We start from the raw sequence: 16,086 nt of genomic DNA, 5'->3' as shown, positions 1-16,086 counted from the left end.
GGGAAGAACACCAACATGAACAAAAATAGGAGCAATAATAAACCCTGGTGAAAATATTGGAGGAGAATATGGGATATTAAAATAATAGCAATAGCCAGTATTCTTCCCAGATGCTTCCGGACTGAAGGGAAGAAGCTAGGAACAGAATCAAACATTGGGAAGGGAGATACCATGGTCCTGGAAAAAAAAAATATATATATATATGTATATAACAGAGACAGATTTAACTAGGCAGGAGGGGAAGTGACCCCCTGAGAAACGAGGAAATTTCTCTCCCTTAGTCTGACTCCCTCTTTTGCAAAAGGAGTTGGTCCAAGTTTCCTTGGGTCGTATCTGTTGTTACAATTCTTACTCATTTTCCCAGGCCCTTCTGCTCTTCTCCTTACTTGATGCCTCCAGGAGAGACTCGAGTCAGGCAGGACGCAATGGAAAAGAAACGGAAAAGAGGGTGTCTTTTTAAGCCACTTCTTTTTGGGGAGGAAAGAAAAGAAGGTGGTTTGGGACTCGATTCTGTTACAAACAGAGGCAGGAGGGAAGATCCAACAGTGGTTTCCTCTTGCTTTCGCCTGGTTTTGTTTTGGACTTTTTAAGTGGGAACCTCTAGTCTTCTACCCACAGTGATATTAAAATCGGGGCCGGAATTTTGCAAAATGAGGAAAATACATTTTGGGGGGCAAACCCAGCTGGGAGCAGGTCGCGGAAAGCGGGGATCCTCCCGAAGAAGGAGCGAAGGCTGCACGTTGCCGCCTCGCTTTGGAACTCACTGCCCAGTGACTGGGGGAAGGAATGGAAAGGCTCAGCACAGGCTGAGGTCTCTAATTTATCCAATTCGGTCCGTGGTCCGACTCTGGAGCGTTTGGAACAGAGGGCCAGGGATGCTGAGGCTTCGGAATCCTCTGCGAGCTGGTCCGGGGGGTGGCGGGGTCCGCGCCGGGGATGCGAGACAAGGGAGCCGAACGGAAAGGAACTGTCCCCGCTCGGAGTTTCGCCTTCCCCCTCCAGCGCCGGCGGGGCCCAGGCCTCCGCTTCCGGCCCACCTCGGCCCCGAGGTCAAGCGGGAACCCATCCCCGGTGAAGGATTTCGGCTCGCACTTTCGGCGTCTGGAAGCAAATGCTGCACCCAACGGACCTCAGATGGAGGAAAAGATAATTGTTAATAACTTGGGAAACGGAAGAGAATTTGGGGTCGGTCAGTGCGGCCTGGCCGGACGGAGGGACGCGGGTCCTGCTTGCTGGAAGCAGCAGAGTCTGCGGCCCGGTTGGCCCCGGGCGCCCGTGTCCTGCGCTGGAAACCACTGCCCGTTCTCCCCGCGGGCCTGACCTTGGCTCCTGGGGCTGTTCGGTCGGCGGCGTTCCTGGCTTTTCGCGGCCGCTCCGGCCCCAAACGGCCCGGGCCTGGAGCCAGGCCCTGCTTCGGAAAGCCCTGAGGGTTAGGCGCGAGCGAAACCCGGAATGGAACCCCGAAGCTGGGGTGCGAGGCCAGATTCCGACGTCTGCTTCCCTCTCGGCCCCTTGGCGGGGAGCTTACCCTTGCGGAAGGCCCGGCGCTCGCTTGCTCACTCCGGGACAGGCCTCTAGCTCTTCTGGGAACGTCTACGCTGTACGTTTCGCCACCGCACCCAGCGCGTTTCCAGCCGCGCGCAAAAGCTGGAGCGCATCCGCCATGGGGCGCTTAGACGTTATGGCCATCGGTGAGCCCCCCAAAACTGCGAATCCTTATTACAAAACAAAATAGAGCGTCTCACCCAGTGCAGGCCCGGTGGCTGTAATATTTCTCTGCAGAAATCACTCCCTCTACCTCCTCCTCACCACCCACTCGTAACCCGCCCCCGCCGGGCCACCCTGGGACGCGTTGCATCCCCGGACCTAGCTAGGGGAGCTCGCGCAGAATGGGCTTTTTCTCAGCAAAAACTTTACGGACGACTCTCTTTCTTCCCCGCCACGCCTCGATCTCATTTCCCCTGCGCGATAACCCGTAATTACTTCTACGCAGGTCTGCAAGCCGGCGCTGAGTTATCGCGTCCCCAACTGAACCAGCTCGAGCGGCGCCTCGATATTCGTTTGCCGAGAGCTCCTCCTCGGAAAAAAATAATTTTAAAAGAATAAAAGGACTCTCGTGCCTCCTCCAAGGGACCCCGTTCCACCCTAAACAATCTGATTTCTTCCCAATCGGGGGCGCCGGGGGCGACGGGGGCTCCCACCTCCCTTTGCCAAGAGCCCCCTCCCCCTCCCTAAGGAAATCGATCTTGGCTCTATTTGTGCCTGATGTTCGCCGCCCCCATTTCCCCCAGAGAGCGCTGGGTTTGTTTATTTCCTTATTTATTCCCGTGGCCGAGGTGTCTGGGACTTGTGGCTGCGCAGCCCCTGGGCTGATAGGCGAAGACGGACAGAAATTAACCTCCCGCCGCTGCCCCCCAGTCGAGCGTGACAGCGCGCGGGCCGGTTGCGTGACTCGTGACGTCTCCAAGTCCTATAGGTGCAGCGGCTGGTGAGATAGTCGGTATCGCCTGGTTGCCTCTTTATTTTATTGGGGTATGCCTGGTAATAAATAGTAATATTTAATTTGTCGAAGACCACAAACCAGCTTCGCGAGCTGGGAGGTACACACTACTCTTGACAGAGGCTGGAAGAAGGCTTGGCCTAAAAGGAGTCTCTTTTGGGGGCCCTTTGCAAACTTCACTTGAACCCCCACTCTCCAGCAAGGCGCCACTGTTGGCTTCTGCCGTGGAAAGAAGAGGTGGGATTTTTGGAGGTGAGTGTCCCCCTGGACAGCTATGGGGGGGAGAGGTATCCCTCAGCACTTCGCCTGGCCAAGGCCCCCTGGCTTTGCGCCCCAGCTCGGTCCTGCGGAATACCCACTCCCAGAGATGCTGTTTTTCACCATGGAAATAAGAACGCACGCTCTTGCGTTTCGCCTTGGAGTGTCACCTGGCAGGAATAGGTTCCCGCTGGAGGTTTCAAAATCCCAGTTTCGCTTGGTGGCCAGCACAGGCTGTGTTCCCACAGACCAAGTGAATCTGGCCAGGCAGTTACTTGGGGGAGTTCAGATGTGCCCTCCCGGGAGGGGGCTGCAAATTATTTATGGGAATTTATTTTATCCGTAAATCTCCGAGAGTTTAAGGGGATTGGAGAAGTCTTTCTGGATTTCCCCTTCCTTTTGCCAGAGATGCAGAGATCCGAGCTCATCCTGAAGCCATGTTTGTTTCCAGTCTTCGGCCCGGGGGTCTCCTCCTTAGCAAGCCCAGAGTGAGTCCTCTGAGCTGACATTCTGGAAGGGTGAGGGTGTCTTCACATTAATAAATAAACTGCTGTGGTGAAAGGTTGTTTGCAAACAAACTTGGAAGGTGGAGTGAGAACTGTCACAGACGCTGGGCTTGCTTATTCCCCCCGGTCGCCCCACTTTTAGGGATGAACAATCCGCTTTGCAATTTTGCAAACGGGTATGTTACACCCATCTGGCTGCTGGTTTCCAGCGCGTCTCTCCTCTCTCCATCCCTCTCCCCAGACCTTGGCCTGCAGGCCCAAGTCTCTAATCAGAGCCCCAGAAAAGAATACGGTGAGGGGGTATGGGAGGCAAGGTGGGAAACGGAAGGGAACCCGGACAGTCATCCCGGCCCCGATACTTGGTGCTCCAAACTGGGTCTGCTCAGGCTAAGACCTACTCACTGTGTTTACGCTTCTTTTGACCTCTTCAACCCGCAGAATAATACATTTCAGAGAGCCGGGAGGGCAGGGAGAGGGGCCCAGTAGAGATGAAAACCCCAGCCAGTCTCCCATGACTGTTTGATTATTTTAATAAAACCGGGGACCGCCTCGCGTACACCTCCAGCCGGGGAGGTCTGGTGGCCCTGGGGGTGGAAGCTCCCCCCACCAAACCCGGGGCCGTTTCTTGGCATCTTTGATCTGGGTCCCCGTCCCAGTGCACCTTCACCCTGCTTTCACCCTGGAGTCACTGGGAGTTGGGGTGGTGAGTGGGGAGGGGGAGAGATGTCAGGACGGCCGGCGGCGGCCAGCCAGGCCAGGCGGGGTCACGCAGCTCTGTCTTGAGGTCAGCGCTGGAAGGAGAACGTGGGCCAGGCTGCAGAGGGGGCGCGAGGCGTGTGTGTGTGTGTGTGTGTGTGTGTGTGTGCGCGCAGCGTACTGTGCTCAGACTCCGCTCTCTGCACAGCCCTGTCCCCGACATTACTTCCCAGGCAGAAGCCGAGCGGGTTTGCGATGATTTGTGCAGGATTTTTTTTGCAGCCACCGAGCCGAGCTCAGGGCAGCGGAGATGGATGGAGGTTGGGAAGGGGGTGGAGAGGAGGGGTGATCTCGAGGTCTGGGTTTGAGAGTAGTGCTGTGATTTGAGTGTTCGGGAAATCTAATGGAAAAGGTGGTTGGGGGAGGGAGTGAGAAGAGGAGAGAGGGAGGGAGAGAGGGAGCGAGGGAGAGAGGGAGGGAGGGGGCGGGAAAGAGGCAGAGGCAGGCTGTGTGCAGTGGGAGCTAGTTGGATAGGCAATTTCAGTATTTTGTAAGCATCAAGGCAGCCCAACGTCACTGAGCTCAGCTGAGTCGGCTTGTATTTCTGAGACAGAGAGAGAGAGAGAGAGGGAGAGAGAGAGAGAGACTCTTTCCTTGGATTCCAGAACTTTAACCCTGAAAGCGGCGCCCAGAAAGGACCTTGCCCATTCCCACAGCTTCCTCCTGTCTCCCCAGCTTCCCCTCCCGAGGGGTGCAAGTGAGAAGCAGGGCGCTGAGGTTTTAACGCTGAGGGTGCTCCAGGAGGCTGCTGCTTGCGTTCTTGGAGCCCTTCTGGCCCCAGACAACTTGGAAGTCTTTAGGGAGAGCGAGTGAGCTAACGCAAAGCGGAGGAGGTGTGTGTTGGGGGTGGGCAGTCGCTGCCGAGGCTCCAGCGGTGGGTGATCCTTTGTACGCAGCGGTAGCCGCTAGTCTGGGCGAGCAGTCCCGGGCATAAACACCCCGGAGCCACCATGCCCGCGCCCCCGCCTCGCCGCTGGTTTCCCTGCTAGGAGCAAGAAGGGATTTGGTGAATGCACCGGCTTCGCCCAGCGAGGTAACCGTACCCGCAGATGGCCGGGGAGGCTCGGGGAGGGAGCCCCTCCAGCCGAATCGGCTCCGGGAGGCGCGGTCGGTGGGACTCCAGCCCTTCCCGGGATGCGGCAGATCCCGGCTTGCAGAGAGCTCCTGGTGCATGGAGTCAGCCGGGGAGGCGCGCGGCCCAGGAGCAGCGTGGAGGTTTGCAGGACGCGCGGCCTGGTTCTGTCAAACCGCATCTAGCTCGCCCCCGCCAGCCCCGGAGCTGCCGCCCGACCCCGACCGGGGCGAGCTGGTTGCGATTGTCCCTACGGCCCGCGGCGGAGGCGAGCGCACGTGGGGGACGGCTGCTCCGGGTTCTTTTGTTGCAAGCCGGCTGCTGGGGGCTCCCGTCACCGCCTCTCCCGAACCCCGAGGGTGTGGTGAGGGAAGCTGCTTGGGGAGTTGGGCCTCGGAAGCCGTCCTCCTCGGTCGGGCTCTGGGCGTCCGGCGCCCGCAGCCCTGGGTGGGATCCAGCCACTTGCAGGAGCGGCCGCTAAGCTTTGGGGGGCCATCCTCGGGGCTCCTTTCCCAGTCTAACCGGGTTTTGAGGGAGGAAATCCTTACTTGGAAACGTGGAGGAGATTGGAAAGCGATCAGAGCAAGAGGCAGGCTCCTCCGGGCTTGAACAGTTCTGCAGCTGTTACTTTGCGTGTTCCAACCTCATAAGCCTGCAACCTGGGCCATTCTACCCCTTGCGCCCGACCTAGGAGGCCGATCCAACGACGGAAGCCCAGAATTTATCTGGGACCCATTAGACCCTCGCGGGTCCCCCGAGCTTGGGCCTGCAGTTCTAGCGAGCCAGGCGCGGCTGAAGCTCAGAGAAACTCCCCTCGGCCTGGCCGCTCGTCAAAAATGCCCGTCTCGGGCCGGAGAGCCGAGAAACCCGGGAGAACGCACCGCCGGAGCAGGCGGTGGGGTGCGGGCTGCCGGCGCCCAGGAGCGCGTCTCCCTCCGCACGACCCCGCGGCTGCTGCTCTCCTGCCCTTTCCGTTGGGCTACTTTTCATTTTTTTTTTTTTTTTAAACCGTTGCTAAAAGTTGGGGAAAAGGGGGAGGACTCTTACTGTTGAAGGACTTTTAATTTTAAAGCCTGTAACTGATAAAGGATGAACGTGAATTCTCCCGCCGACCTGGTCTCTCCTTCTGCAGATCTTTTCCCTCCTCTGTTTTTGGTTTTGCAAGAGGCGGGTTGTTGCAGACATTTTGCCTGCTGCCCAAGAAATATGCCTCCTGCGAGTTTTAATAAACAGAGCTGTGATGTCCTTCTGTACATTTGAAGAAGAAAAACAATTCTAAAAGGACACTAGTTTTTTGTTTTGTTTTTGGTTCGTACCCAATGGCTTCCAAAAATACCCAGGCCTTATCTTTATTGGCTCTTCCAGAAGTCCAGACAAATTTGACGGGCAGCTGGCTTATCGTGGGGAGCCTGCGCAGGGGAGATGCGGGCCTCGCCTCCTCCCGTTCTGACCCCGCTCTTTCGCAAGAGGTTGTGTGCGCTCAGAAAGGAGTAATAATGATAATAATAAGGGGACCTCCTGCAGCCTCCTTCAGCTGGGAACGGAGGTGCTGGGAGCTGGAAACTGGGGACCCGGCTGCCCCCTCCTATCACTAGAACAGAGTTTCCAACTGTCTCTTCTGTCTCTCTGCCTCTGTCTCTGTCTCTCTGCTTCCTGTCCTCAGAGCAGGACCCTGCGCGGGCACAGGGCGCCGGACACACCATGGCTGACACAGACGAGGGCTTTGGCCTGGCGCACACACCCTTGGAACCTGACTCAAAAGAGCTACCCTGTGACTCCAAAGCCGAGAGCGCGCTGGGGGCCCCCAGCAAGTCGCCGGCGTCCCCGCAGGCTGCCTTCACCCAGCAGGTAAGGAGACCTCTAGCCTCCGGGCCCTTTGAAGAACCGGAGGCCCTCCTGTGGGGGAGGGGTGGGGGTGGGTTACTCATTGTCCCCAATTGTCCCCTTTCTTTCCATCCGCCCTCTTTCCACCTTTCCATGCCCTGCATCCCCAAACACCAGTATACTCACATCCACTTTATTGTGACAATAATCTTTACGGCTAGAGGATTTTGGAAATACATTTAGGTTGTTAAAGAAGGCTTAATTATCTGGCTATGTGGGGCTGGCTAACAATAGCCCAGATCATGCCTTCGCTGCTGCACTAGGTGTAGACTCAGCCCCGAGCGCCTCATTAAGGGCTGGGTCAGCGTCCGCTTCAGGCCGGCGTGAGCGATGGCTTGACCCCTCTTCAGATCTGCTCTCCCCTTCGCCTCCATGGGCCTCCTCCACGCCACTGCCCAGACCCGGGAGTTGCACTGTTTGTGTTGGGTCAGGCTCTGGAGGGCTGACTTGCCCTGGCTGGGGGCCGGGAGCGCAGGCGTGTGCGAGGAGGCTGTTGGGAGCCACAGGCTCCCCTGGCTGGAAGCTGGGCCCCAGTAGAGGGTGAGGCTTCCGCGCACTCTCTGTGCCCTCTTCCCCCGGCGCCTTGGATGTCAAGGCGGCCCGTGCAGCTCTTGATAATTTACATAAGGCGTCAGATGGTGCAAAGGAGGGTGACTTGACCAGCACAGAAACTTGGATGTAGCCAAAACCCTTCTTTGGGATTTCGATCGATTGATGTCTTTCCTGCCTACTTTATCACCTGTCTCTCGGCCTTTCCCATCTCGGGAAAATGCGTGTACGGTTATAGAGAAGCCGAGGGTAGTGGGCACAGAGTTTGGGAAACTCAGATTGTTTTTGTTTTCAGAAAAGCAAATCCACTCACGAGACAATTACGGATTATGGCAGAACGGAGGTTTTCGTGTCTGTATATTTTTTTGCACCGGTTTTGTAAAATAGCTTTTAGTTGAAAGTGGAAATGTGGAGAGCTGTTTCGGCTGTGCCCGGAATCAGAACAGCTCAAAGTGAACGAAGCTGGATGTGAGGAGAACCTGGAAGGTTTGTTAATATAGATATTTGCGGACTAATTTTTTTGGACTGTGGGAACCTATCATCCTATAGAAACATTTTTTAAATTAAGATTTTGACGTATGTCTATGTTGGCCCCGCCGTGCGGGATTTGCACATCTGTGTGTTTGTGTGTGTGCCCTTGTGGGTGTCTGCAGAAAGATGTTCTGAGTGGGCTTTTTGAGATCGAGCATTTTTGTTTTTGCTTTTTTTTTTTTTTTTTTAAGCCCCCTTTTGGGTGAAAGGAATTTGGTTTTTTTCCCCCCCCCCCCCTCTTTTTTTTTTTTTTTTTTTTTTTGGTCTTAGTCTGTCCTCTCACGGGCATGCTAGAGGACCCTGATGTTTGGGGACTCTTCGCCGGCCTTGTGTTGGCATTAGGAGACAGCAGTGCACCATGCGGTGGGGTAGCGTACGGGGCCTGCACAGGGATTCCGACCCCACGCCCCAGAGTCCACGGAGCCCTGCCGTGTGTTTGGGGGCGTTTGGGAAGGAAAGGCCCCTGCTCCTGGGGCTTGTCTGTGTGACTTTTCTCTCTTTCTTATAGGGCATGGAAGGGATCAAGGTGTTTCTCCACGAAAGAGAACTGTGGCTGAAATTTCACGAAGTAGGCACGGAAATGATCATAACCAAAGCTGGAAGGTGAGCTGTGGAGGGCCTAGGGAAATCAAAGGGGAGACGGAGAAGGAAAGGTGTCTCGGAGACCCGAGAGAGGGAGACCTGGAGGAGGCAGGGGGGGGGGGGGGGGGGCAGAGAAAAAGGCAAGAGAACCGGAGAGAGCAGAGAGAGAGAATGAATGTGTTTTTGTGTGGCCCAATTTGGGTTCACGTTGCTTGGAGAGCTTCTCCAGTGACTTCCACCCCTGGTGGGGGAAAACGCCTTCAAGATTCACCTCCAAAGCAGGGCACGTCTCCCGCCTGATACGGAAGGATCGAGAGCTTGCACTGGGGTGGTGGGGGCTACGCTTATGGCGGACAGATTGGTAATGGGAGACAGTAGGGCCAAGGGGAGAGAGAACGGGAAACCAGAGAGTTGCGGAGTCGGCTCAGAGACCCGCTCCCAGCCTCGACTCCCGGCCCCCACCCTCCTTCCCGCCCTCCCTGACCTTGGAGCTGGTCCAGAGTCCCACCCGGTTGCCAAACTCCGAATCGCTGAATGTATTCGCTACCTCTTTCATTGTTTATAGAAAGCAGGCGAAGCCTTTGAAACTGAACTGGGGCTCGGCCGGGCTCTATATACAGACACCGATAAACACGGCCGTTTCAGCAGTTTCGCCAAGACACTCACCCCAGAGTTCCTCTTCAAAGCTCGCAGTTTTTCTGCTAGATGTGCTAGACAGCTGGGGAGGCTGGGGGGCAGGGTCCTGCAGTTCTGGACTTCCGAGTGCTAATTTGCCCAGGCCTGGGGACAGCCTTCACCACAGGCCTCCCCGTGCCGGACCGACCCTCCGCGTCCCGAAGGGCAGAAAGCCCGGAGTCAGCCCCGACCGGGCGCGTGAAGCCCGAGAGGCCAGTAGGCCCGAGCCGCCGAGCGTGTGAAGGGGGAGGGAGGAGCCGCTACGCCAGACGCCCCCGTTCTCCAGCCCGAGCCTCCCGCAATAAACTGACAACAGTGACATTTATTATTATTTGAAATTAAACAACGTCTTCTCCCCCGCTCGGCCCGAGTGAACCAGGAGACGCATTCTGTTTATACTGAAAAACTAAGCTCTTCTTCCCGTTCTGCCCAGGAAGGACACACACGGCCAGGCCCCCTCTGCCCTCAGCCTGAGCTGAGGGGCTTTAACTATAAAAGGCCTGGGAAGCCTCTCCTGTACCCACGGTGCACCCACGGTTTATCCGCCAGATAAACACCCCCCCCCCACAACACCCCCTGGCCCGGGCTCCAAGGCCACCCTTCACTCACCCCTTCCTGCCATCCCTGGGCGAGCCAGGATCCAGCAGCTTGTCCTTGCTGGCTTTCCCGGGCACGCACATCCCCCGTCCCCTCCACAGGAGGACTGGGAATTTGGAGCGCAAGTCCCAGAACCCAGAAAGAGGGGGTACACAGCACCCACCTGCCCGTGACCCCATCCCGGTTCCAGCTCTGGTCTTCCCGAAACTAGACCTGGATGGGTTTGGAGTTTCTTCGTGTTTAGACTCTCCGAGGAGGAGTGCCAGGCACGTCGGAGAAATTGGGGGGCATTTAGAAAAAATTTTCGGCTAGAGCCTCGCGGCAGAGGTCACCCGCTGAGCTCTACTCTGGGAACGGCCGTGGACCATAGCGAGGGCGGGAGCTATATGGGCACCCACGGGTGTGCAGTCCCGAGGGCGCACACAGCCCTGTGTTTGCCGTGGGCTCAACGACAGGACCACCTGTCAGGGCGCAGGACGCCAGCGTTTCCCCCAATAGGGCTCCTTCTACCCCTAAATTAGAAAGCAGGTCTCTGGCTCTGAAAAGAGTATTTACAAAGAGCAGAAATGGAGATTCCAAGCAGGGCCTTCTACACAACTGTTTCTTTCTGGAAGCCTTGGCCTCCAGCTTTCTATTTTTCTCCTGGTTACCAATAGTCACCAGCCTCCAGCTCACCTCCGGGCCTATCTCCTCCCCAAAACTTCAAGGGAAACCTGGAATGGATTTTTGCCAAGAGCGGAGCGGGGGCCACTTTTCTCCCCACGCACTTCTGGAAGAGCTGCTGCTTTCATGACAATGTGTAGCGTTCCCTTTACTGGATTGGCAGTAAAATTCTCTCTCTCTCAATCTCTCTCCCCCCCCCCCCTTTCCCTTTCTCCGTCTTTTTTCCCATCTCTCCCAGGCGGATGTTTCCCAGTTACAAAGTGAAGGTGACGGGCCTGAATCCCAAAACGAAATATATTCTCCTCATGGACATCGTTCCAGCGGATGACCACAGATACAAGTTCGCAGATAACAAATGGTAGGCACCCACCGGCGTGAGCTGGTGGGAGGAGGGGGGGTGGAAAGCCAGACTCCCTACTCCCCGCATTGAACCAAGAAACAGTTTTTGAACGTCCTACTGTGTGCCAGAGGCTTTGGGTGCTATCCCAGACCACCCTGAGAGGAAGAAACAGCAGCCATTAGTCCCCATTTTATAGACAAGAAAACTGAGGCTCAGAGTAAGTCAAGGGCCTATATCTGTAGCTGCACCCGCGGGTTGTGGATTTTTAGAAAAGGGTATTGTTTCCAAGCGCTGGAGGTATTTCTGGGGGCATAAAACCATTTACAGTTGTTTTTTATGAGTTACCTGCTTTGAACATGCCTTTTTATGAAATAGCAAGGTTCGGCCATGGTATTTGAGTTAAACAGGCAAGAGAGGAGAGGTCCATTCCTTGGCTGCCAAGCATGCAGAGAGGCTTGAATGGCAAGGCCCGTTTGAAAGCCCTCAAGGACTTTGCTTAGACTTTTTTGTCCAGACTTCCAGAACCTCCTGGTGGTCCCTGGTCAGCAAGAGGCTGCTAGGCCGGGCAGTGGCACCCCGGTGCAGAGGGAGGAGTGAGACCAAAGAAGAATGAGCCGGTTGGGGGACCTGCCTGGACGCTGGCTTGCAGAGGCCCAGGGGAGGCCCAAGGGTTAGGCCATTTCCAGATCACTCTCCTATTCAGCAGCTCTTGCCTGGCCTGGCCCAGGACCCCCGCCAACCTGCGGGGATGCTAAGTCTGGGCATCTGCCCCCCCCCCTTGCTCCAGGTCTGTGACCGGCAAAGCGGAGCCTGCCATGCCCGGCCGTCTTTATGTGCACCCGGACTCGCCGGCCACGGGAGCGCACTGGATGCGGCAGCTGGTCTCCTTCCAGAAACTCAAGCTCACCAACAACCACCTGGACCCATTCGGGCACGTAAGTACCTGGTGCAGTTCTCAGTCTGTCTGTCCAAGTCAGTCGGTCTTGCCCTCTCTCCTCTCCCTCTGCGGGGCTCCCTCAGTTTTCTCTCTCTTCTTGCCTCCCTATACTCACCTTTCTCCTTTCCTTGCCCCGCTCACTCGATGCATCTGGGTCTTTCCTCTCTCCGCTCTCCGATCGATCGGGTCTTCTTCCCTTCTGGTTCCAGCACTCTCCTGTGCAGTCCTCTCTGTGGACCACCGTCCTGTGCTCTGGGGCTCCCTTTCCCAGGGAGCAGGAGAAAGGGGCTCTGGGGGAGACTGAAGCGCACATCCCGGTCTGGACCTCAGGCACACCAGTGATGAGGTGTGGTGGGCTGTGTATTTCACACCCCAGAAAATCCAGTCCTTCTAGCCCAGTGGGGACTTGGCACACGCTGCCCAGAGACAGGACCATGGTGGAAGCCATGGATGCTTTCCCTGCTCACTTCCAAATCCTGTCTTATTATTGAGATGTTCTAACTGACAGGGAGATCCTGGGCCACCTGCTCCCTCTTTTACAGATGGGGAAACCAACCTGCCAGAGGCCAACCCTGGTGCCCCTTTTTAGCTGATATATTGGGTTTATCCATTTTCTCCTCCCAACAACCTCCAGCTTCTCCCCCTGCCCCCGCCATGCCCAGAGCAGGTCAGCCTGGTCCTGAGTCCCATTCCTGGAGTCCGCAGGGGCCCCCTCCCTCAGAGCAGCCTGGTGAGCTCCTGAATCTGCATGGGGAGCATTGAGTGTGCTGCCCCCCACCTTCCAAGAGAATGTGTAGCTTTTAGCAGATTCTCTCCCTTAACCTAGATTCTCTTCCTCAACAAAAACCAAATGAAGAACAAAACACTGATTTGGAGGAAAATGTCTCTAGATCTTTTCATTGGCAGTGATTGATCGCCAGGACAGGACACCGTCTCTGACTGAATTCAGTGTGTCCAGAACCCTTGGCTTGATAATTCCACCATCAAGGGGGTCTTTGGGCATTTGGCCTTCATAGCAACTTAGAAATGAGGACACACATATGCAGCTTTTATAAATGGGAGTCCAGAGGAAGGGAGGGGACCCACCCAAGGTCACACAGCTTGTAATTTGGAGCAGGGATTTGAGGCTTGATCTTTCTAATTCCAAGAGTGGAAATTAGAGGGAAGAATCAACAAACACGGTCCTCAGTTGAGGGAACTGGGGTTGAATGGATCTGATTCGGAAGAAGGACAGTTTGTGAAGGTCCAAGGGGGAGAATTCTGTCCTGTGGGGCCTTAGGGCTGAACCGCCAGGGTCAGTGGTGGGGTTGGGACAGTCTGCACGTGGTGGATGCGAGCTTGAACTGCTGGCCTCTGGGGAAGACAGAAGGGAAGGCCCATTGCCTTCCTGCCCGCTGGGGAAGAAGCAGAGGGTGCCAAGGGCCGTTTCAGGGCAAAACGGCGGGCCTCCTTCCTGTTTCAACCACGCAGTTCGACAGATCGTCGCTTCCCGCGGGCGGGACCATCCCTGCGCCGAAATGCCCTCGAGCTTCTGGGGCGTTGGCTGGCGGGGGTGACGCGCACCTGCGGGCGCAGAACTGGGACTATCAGGGTGAAGCTCCGGGAAGAATCGGGACGGTTTTCCCGTCTGGCCCGTGGCCTTGTGGAGGCTCGATAGGACGCTTTTGCTGGGGGGGGGGGGGGGTACTCCGTGCAACCTTGGTGCCGGGCAGTGGGACTCGGGCGCCTGGCTTTCCCTCTGCAGGCCGGCGGTGCCCTTTGGGGTGGGCGCCTGGGGAAGGCGCGCGGCCGGGCAACCAGGCCCCGGCACCCTTGCGAGTTTCCAGTCCACCCGAGCCCGCGGGAGAGGGAGGGTGCTCGGGGTGGCCCCCTGGACTCCCTTGTTGCCACGCAGCCCTGCCCCCCCTCCAGCTCCGAACTCGGAGTCCAGAGCCGCCCTAATGAAATTAGGAGCCATTAGATCGCCCTCGCGCTGATGTCTCCACACTGTCCCCGGCCGTCAAAGCAATTTGGCTAAGCCGGGACGATGGCCGCGCCGGCCGGGGGCTGCGGCGGCCCTGCTGCGTCTCTCTGTCGCCACGCCGCCCCGGCCGGCGTCACTATCGGCCAGGGAGGCGGCCGGGCCGCGGCGGCCGGAGATTAGAGCCCGGGTCGTCGGGAGCCGCAGGGCCCGGGGTCCTCGCCCCTCCCCGCCTCCCCTCCCCCGCCCCCCCCCGCCCCGTTCTGGGCGGGTCTCAAGGTTTGGCCCGAGGACCCTGCCCCAGGGTCATCAACGCAAATAATCAAAGACACCGGGACAGCACCGCGCCCCGCCCCCCTCAACCCGGCGGTCCTGGGGAAAAAGCAGGCCAGTTCTCCGGCCCGTTCAGCGCTGCGATGGGCCCGTTCGGTGGGTCTGTATCCGAGCGATTTGATAAATTCGCGTTCTCAGCCTCCTGAAATCATCAAAAGCCAGGCGTCTTCAAAACCCCAAATCTAGTTTTATTAGCAAACATGCTCATCTCCTAGGACTAGTCCTGCTCCAGCAGAGAGGAAGTCTGGAGACCCCCCCCTTCCCCTTAATACTGATCATAGCGGTCCTATGAGAGGTGCAGCCGGAACAGGAAGACCCTGCTTGTTCCTGGGAGCACCCCGGAACGTGGAGATGGTGGAAAGGAAGGAGAAAGAGCGCATTCCCAAGAAAGCAGATGTAATGGTTCTGTCTGGGGCCAAGTCTGGAGATAATTCCGACTGTGGATCCCGAAATGTTGATAAAGTTGTAGAAAGGGAACCAGGAGAGAAGCAGGCCCTCGTCTGGTGGCAGTAGGATTGGGGGGGGGGGGCTTCTTCCCGCAATCTCATCATCCTTACCCACTCCCCAACCCACTATCTTCTTTTTTTTTTTCATTGACTCTACTTTGCACCTTCTAATGAAGGACCAAGCCTGTGATTTTTATCCCAGTCCTGCAAACACTGCTCTTTTCCTTTGCCATCTATGTGAGGGAAATTTTTTTTTCGGGGGGGGGGGGGATGTTTGTTTGTTTGTGTCTTCTCCCCTGTCATTCTAAAACTGACGCTTAAACTTGCCCCTGGGTCACGAGTTCCTTGCTCCAGACTTGTTTCTCCTGTGGTGGTGGTGGTGGGCTGCGTGTGTGTGTGTGTGTGGGGGGGGGGAGGTGTGCCCTATGCAGGAGTTAATTTATTAAGCAAACTTTATTAAGAATTCTGATTTACTGCCGTGTGTGCTTTGGGTAGATTCCTGGAATATTACCCTGGCTTTTTGGGTTGGAAATTGTCATTTTTGAAATGTTTCTTTTTAATGAAATCACTGGCCCCTTTTCAAAACAGGAGGGAAAAAAAAAATCAGACCGTTTTTTTGAGAGTCTGTGTAAGGAGGTGAATTTTAGGGGTGGAGAGAGGGGATTTATCGGGAAACAAAGGAGTTTTGATTTTTTCTTACAATCTCATTTTCCTTATTATTTTTAGATTATTCTAAATTCCATGCACAAATATCAGCCCAGATTACACATCGTGAAGGCGGATGAAAATAATGGATTTGGCTCAAAAAATACTGCGTTCTGCACCCACGTCTTTCCTGAGACGGCCTTTATCGCAGTGACTTCCTACCAGAACCACAAGGTAAGCCCGAGGCCCGGGAACCATGTGCTGGGGCTGCTGCCCATGCCTTTGCTGGAGAATGCAGGGATCTCTTCTGGAAACTTTTAAGCTTTAAGGGCTTCTTTATTCCCTCACAGCGGGCACCAGCTGTGACCCCCCTGGGGGCGGGGCTGGGGTAGGCACCAAGCTATGGCCTGAAAGTTGCAGCTGTTTGTACTGTACTCACGGGTTTTGTGGGACATTCTCTCTCTGTCTCTCAACGCACTAGTCAGACTGTAGGTGACAAATACAGGAACGCATCTCTCTGCACTCACTAAGTGATGGCTAGGAAGAAAGGTCGCTTTACTGCAGGGGTCCATGCTCTTGGGTGGAGGCCTGGGGCCAGCTTCGTGGAACGTCTTTTTGTGGGTGAGGGTCTCTCTCCCACTCTGCCTTTTGGGTGCATTTCAACTTGACCTCGGGCAGGTGACAGTTGCCATGAAGCTCTGGGCTTGGGTTTGCAAGGTGCTTCTCTCCTTGTCTCCACCGTTACTGATCCTGGACCAGAGTGAGGCAGAGTTGGCATCGTAGAAAATAAGAACAAAAACCCCAGCGAGCTATGCCCTGCCCCCTCCCCCGCCCCCCAGCAGCTCCCAGGAG

At 56.2% G+C, this 16,086-nt stretch overlaps 1 protein-coding gene and 1 long non-coding RNA gene across 5 annotated transcripts in view; one reads left to right on the top strand and one right to left on the bottom strand.

Annotated features, from left to right (window-relative positions):
- Nucleotides 1-449: 449 nt before the first annotated feature.
- Nucleotides 450-2,068, bottom strand: LOC132023194 (uncharacterized). 2 transcript variants are annotated; one of them, XR_009405886.1, is made up of 2 exons: nucleotides 1,984-2,068; nucleotides 450-1,715 (listed from the first exon to the last, which is right to left on the bottom strand). It is a non-coding gene; the product is annotated as an uncharacterized LOC132023194 (long non-coding RNA). The 2 variants fall into 2 exon arrangements; XR_009405887.1 differs by lacking the exon at nucleotides 1,984-2,068 and adding an exon at nucleotides 1,867-1,956.
- Nucleotides 2,069-2,654: 586 nt separating this feature from the next.
- TBX5 (T-box transcription factor 5) overlaps nucleotides 2,655-16,086 on the top strand; it is a 46,412-nt gene continuing 32,980 nt past the window's right edge. The window contains exons 1-6 of one of the 3 annotated variants that reach the window (XM_059408501.1): nucleotides 2,655-2,752; nucleotides 6,756-6,940; nucleotides 8,565-8,659; nucleotides 10,812-10,931; nucleotides 11,701-11,848; nucleotides 15,316-15,468. In XM_059408501.1, the coding sequence (XP_059264484.1) occupies nucleotides 6,794-6,940; nucleotides 8,565-8,659; nucleotides 10,812-10,931; nucleotides 11,701-11,848; nucleotides 15,316-15,468 (663 nt within the window). In that variant the 5' untranslated portion in view covers nucleotides 2,655-2,752; nucleotides 6,756-6,793. Of the gene's footprint in view, nucleotides 2,753-4,479; nucleotides 5,054-6,755; nucleotides 6,941-8,564; nucleotides 8,660-10,811; nucleotides 10,932-11,700; nucleotides 11,849-15,315; nucleotides 15,469-16,086 lie in introns of those variants that run through there. The other 2 variants (XM_059408502.1, XM_059408500.1) reach the window with 2 other exon arrangements.

The sequence above is a fragment of the Mustela nigripes genome, chromosome 8 (genome assembly GCF_022355385.1).
Source record: "Mustela nigripes isolate SB6536 chromosome 8, MUSNIG.SB6536, whole genome shotgun sequence".
NCBI classification, from domain to species: domain Eukaryota; kingdom Metazoa; phylum Chordata; class Mammalia; order Carnivora; family Mustelidae; genus Mustela; species Mustela nigripes.
Note: the sequence above shows the minus strand (reverse complement) of the source record. Positions and strands in the feature narration are given on the sequence as shown.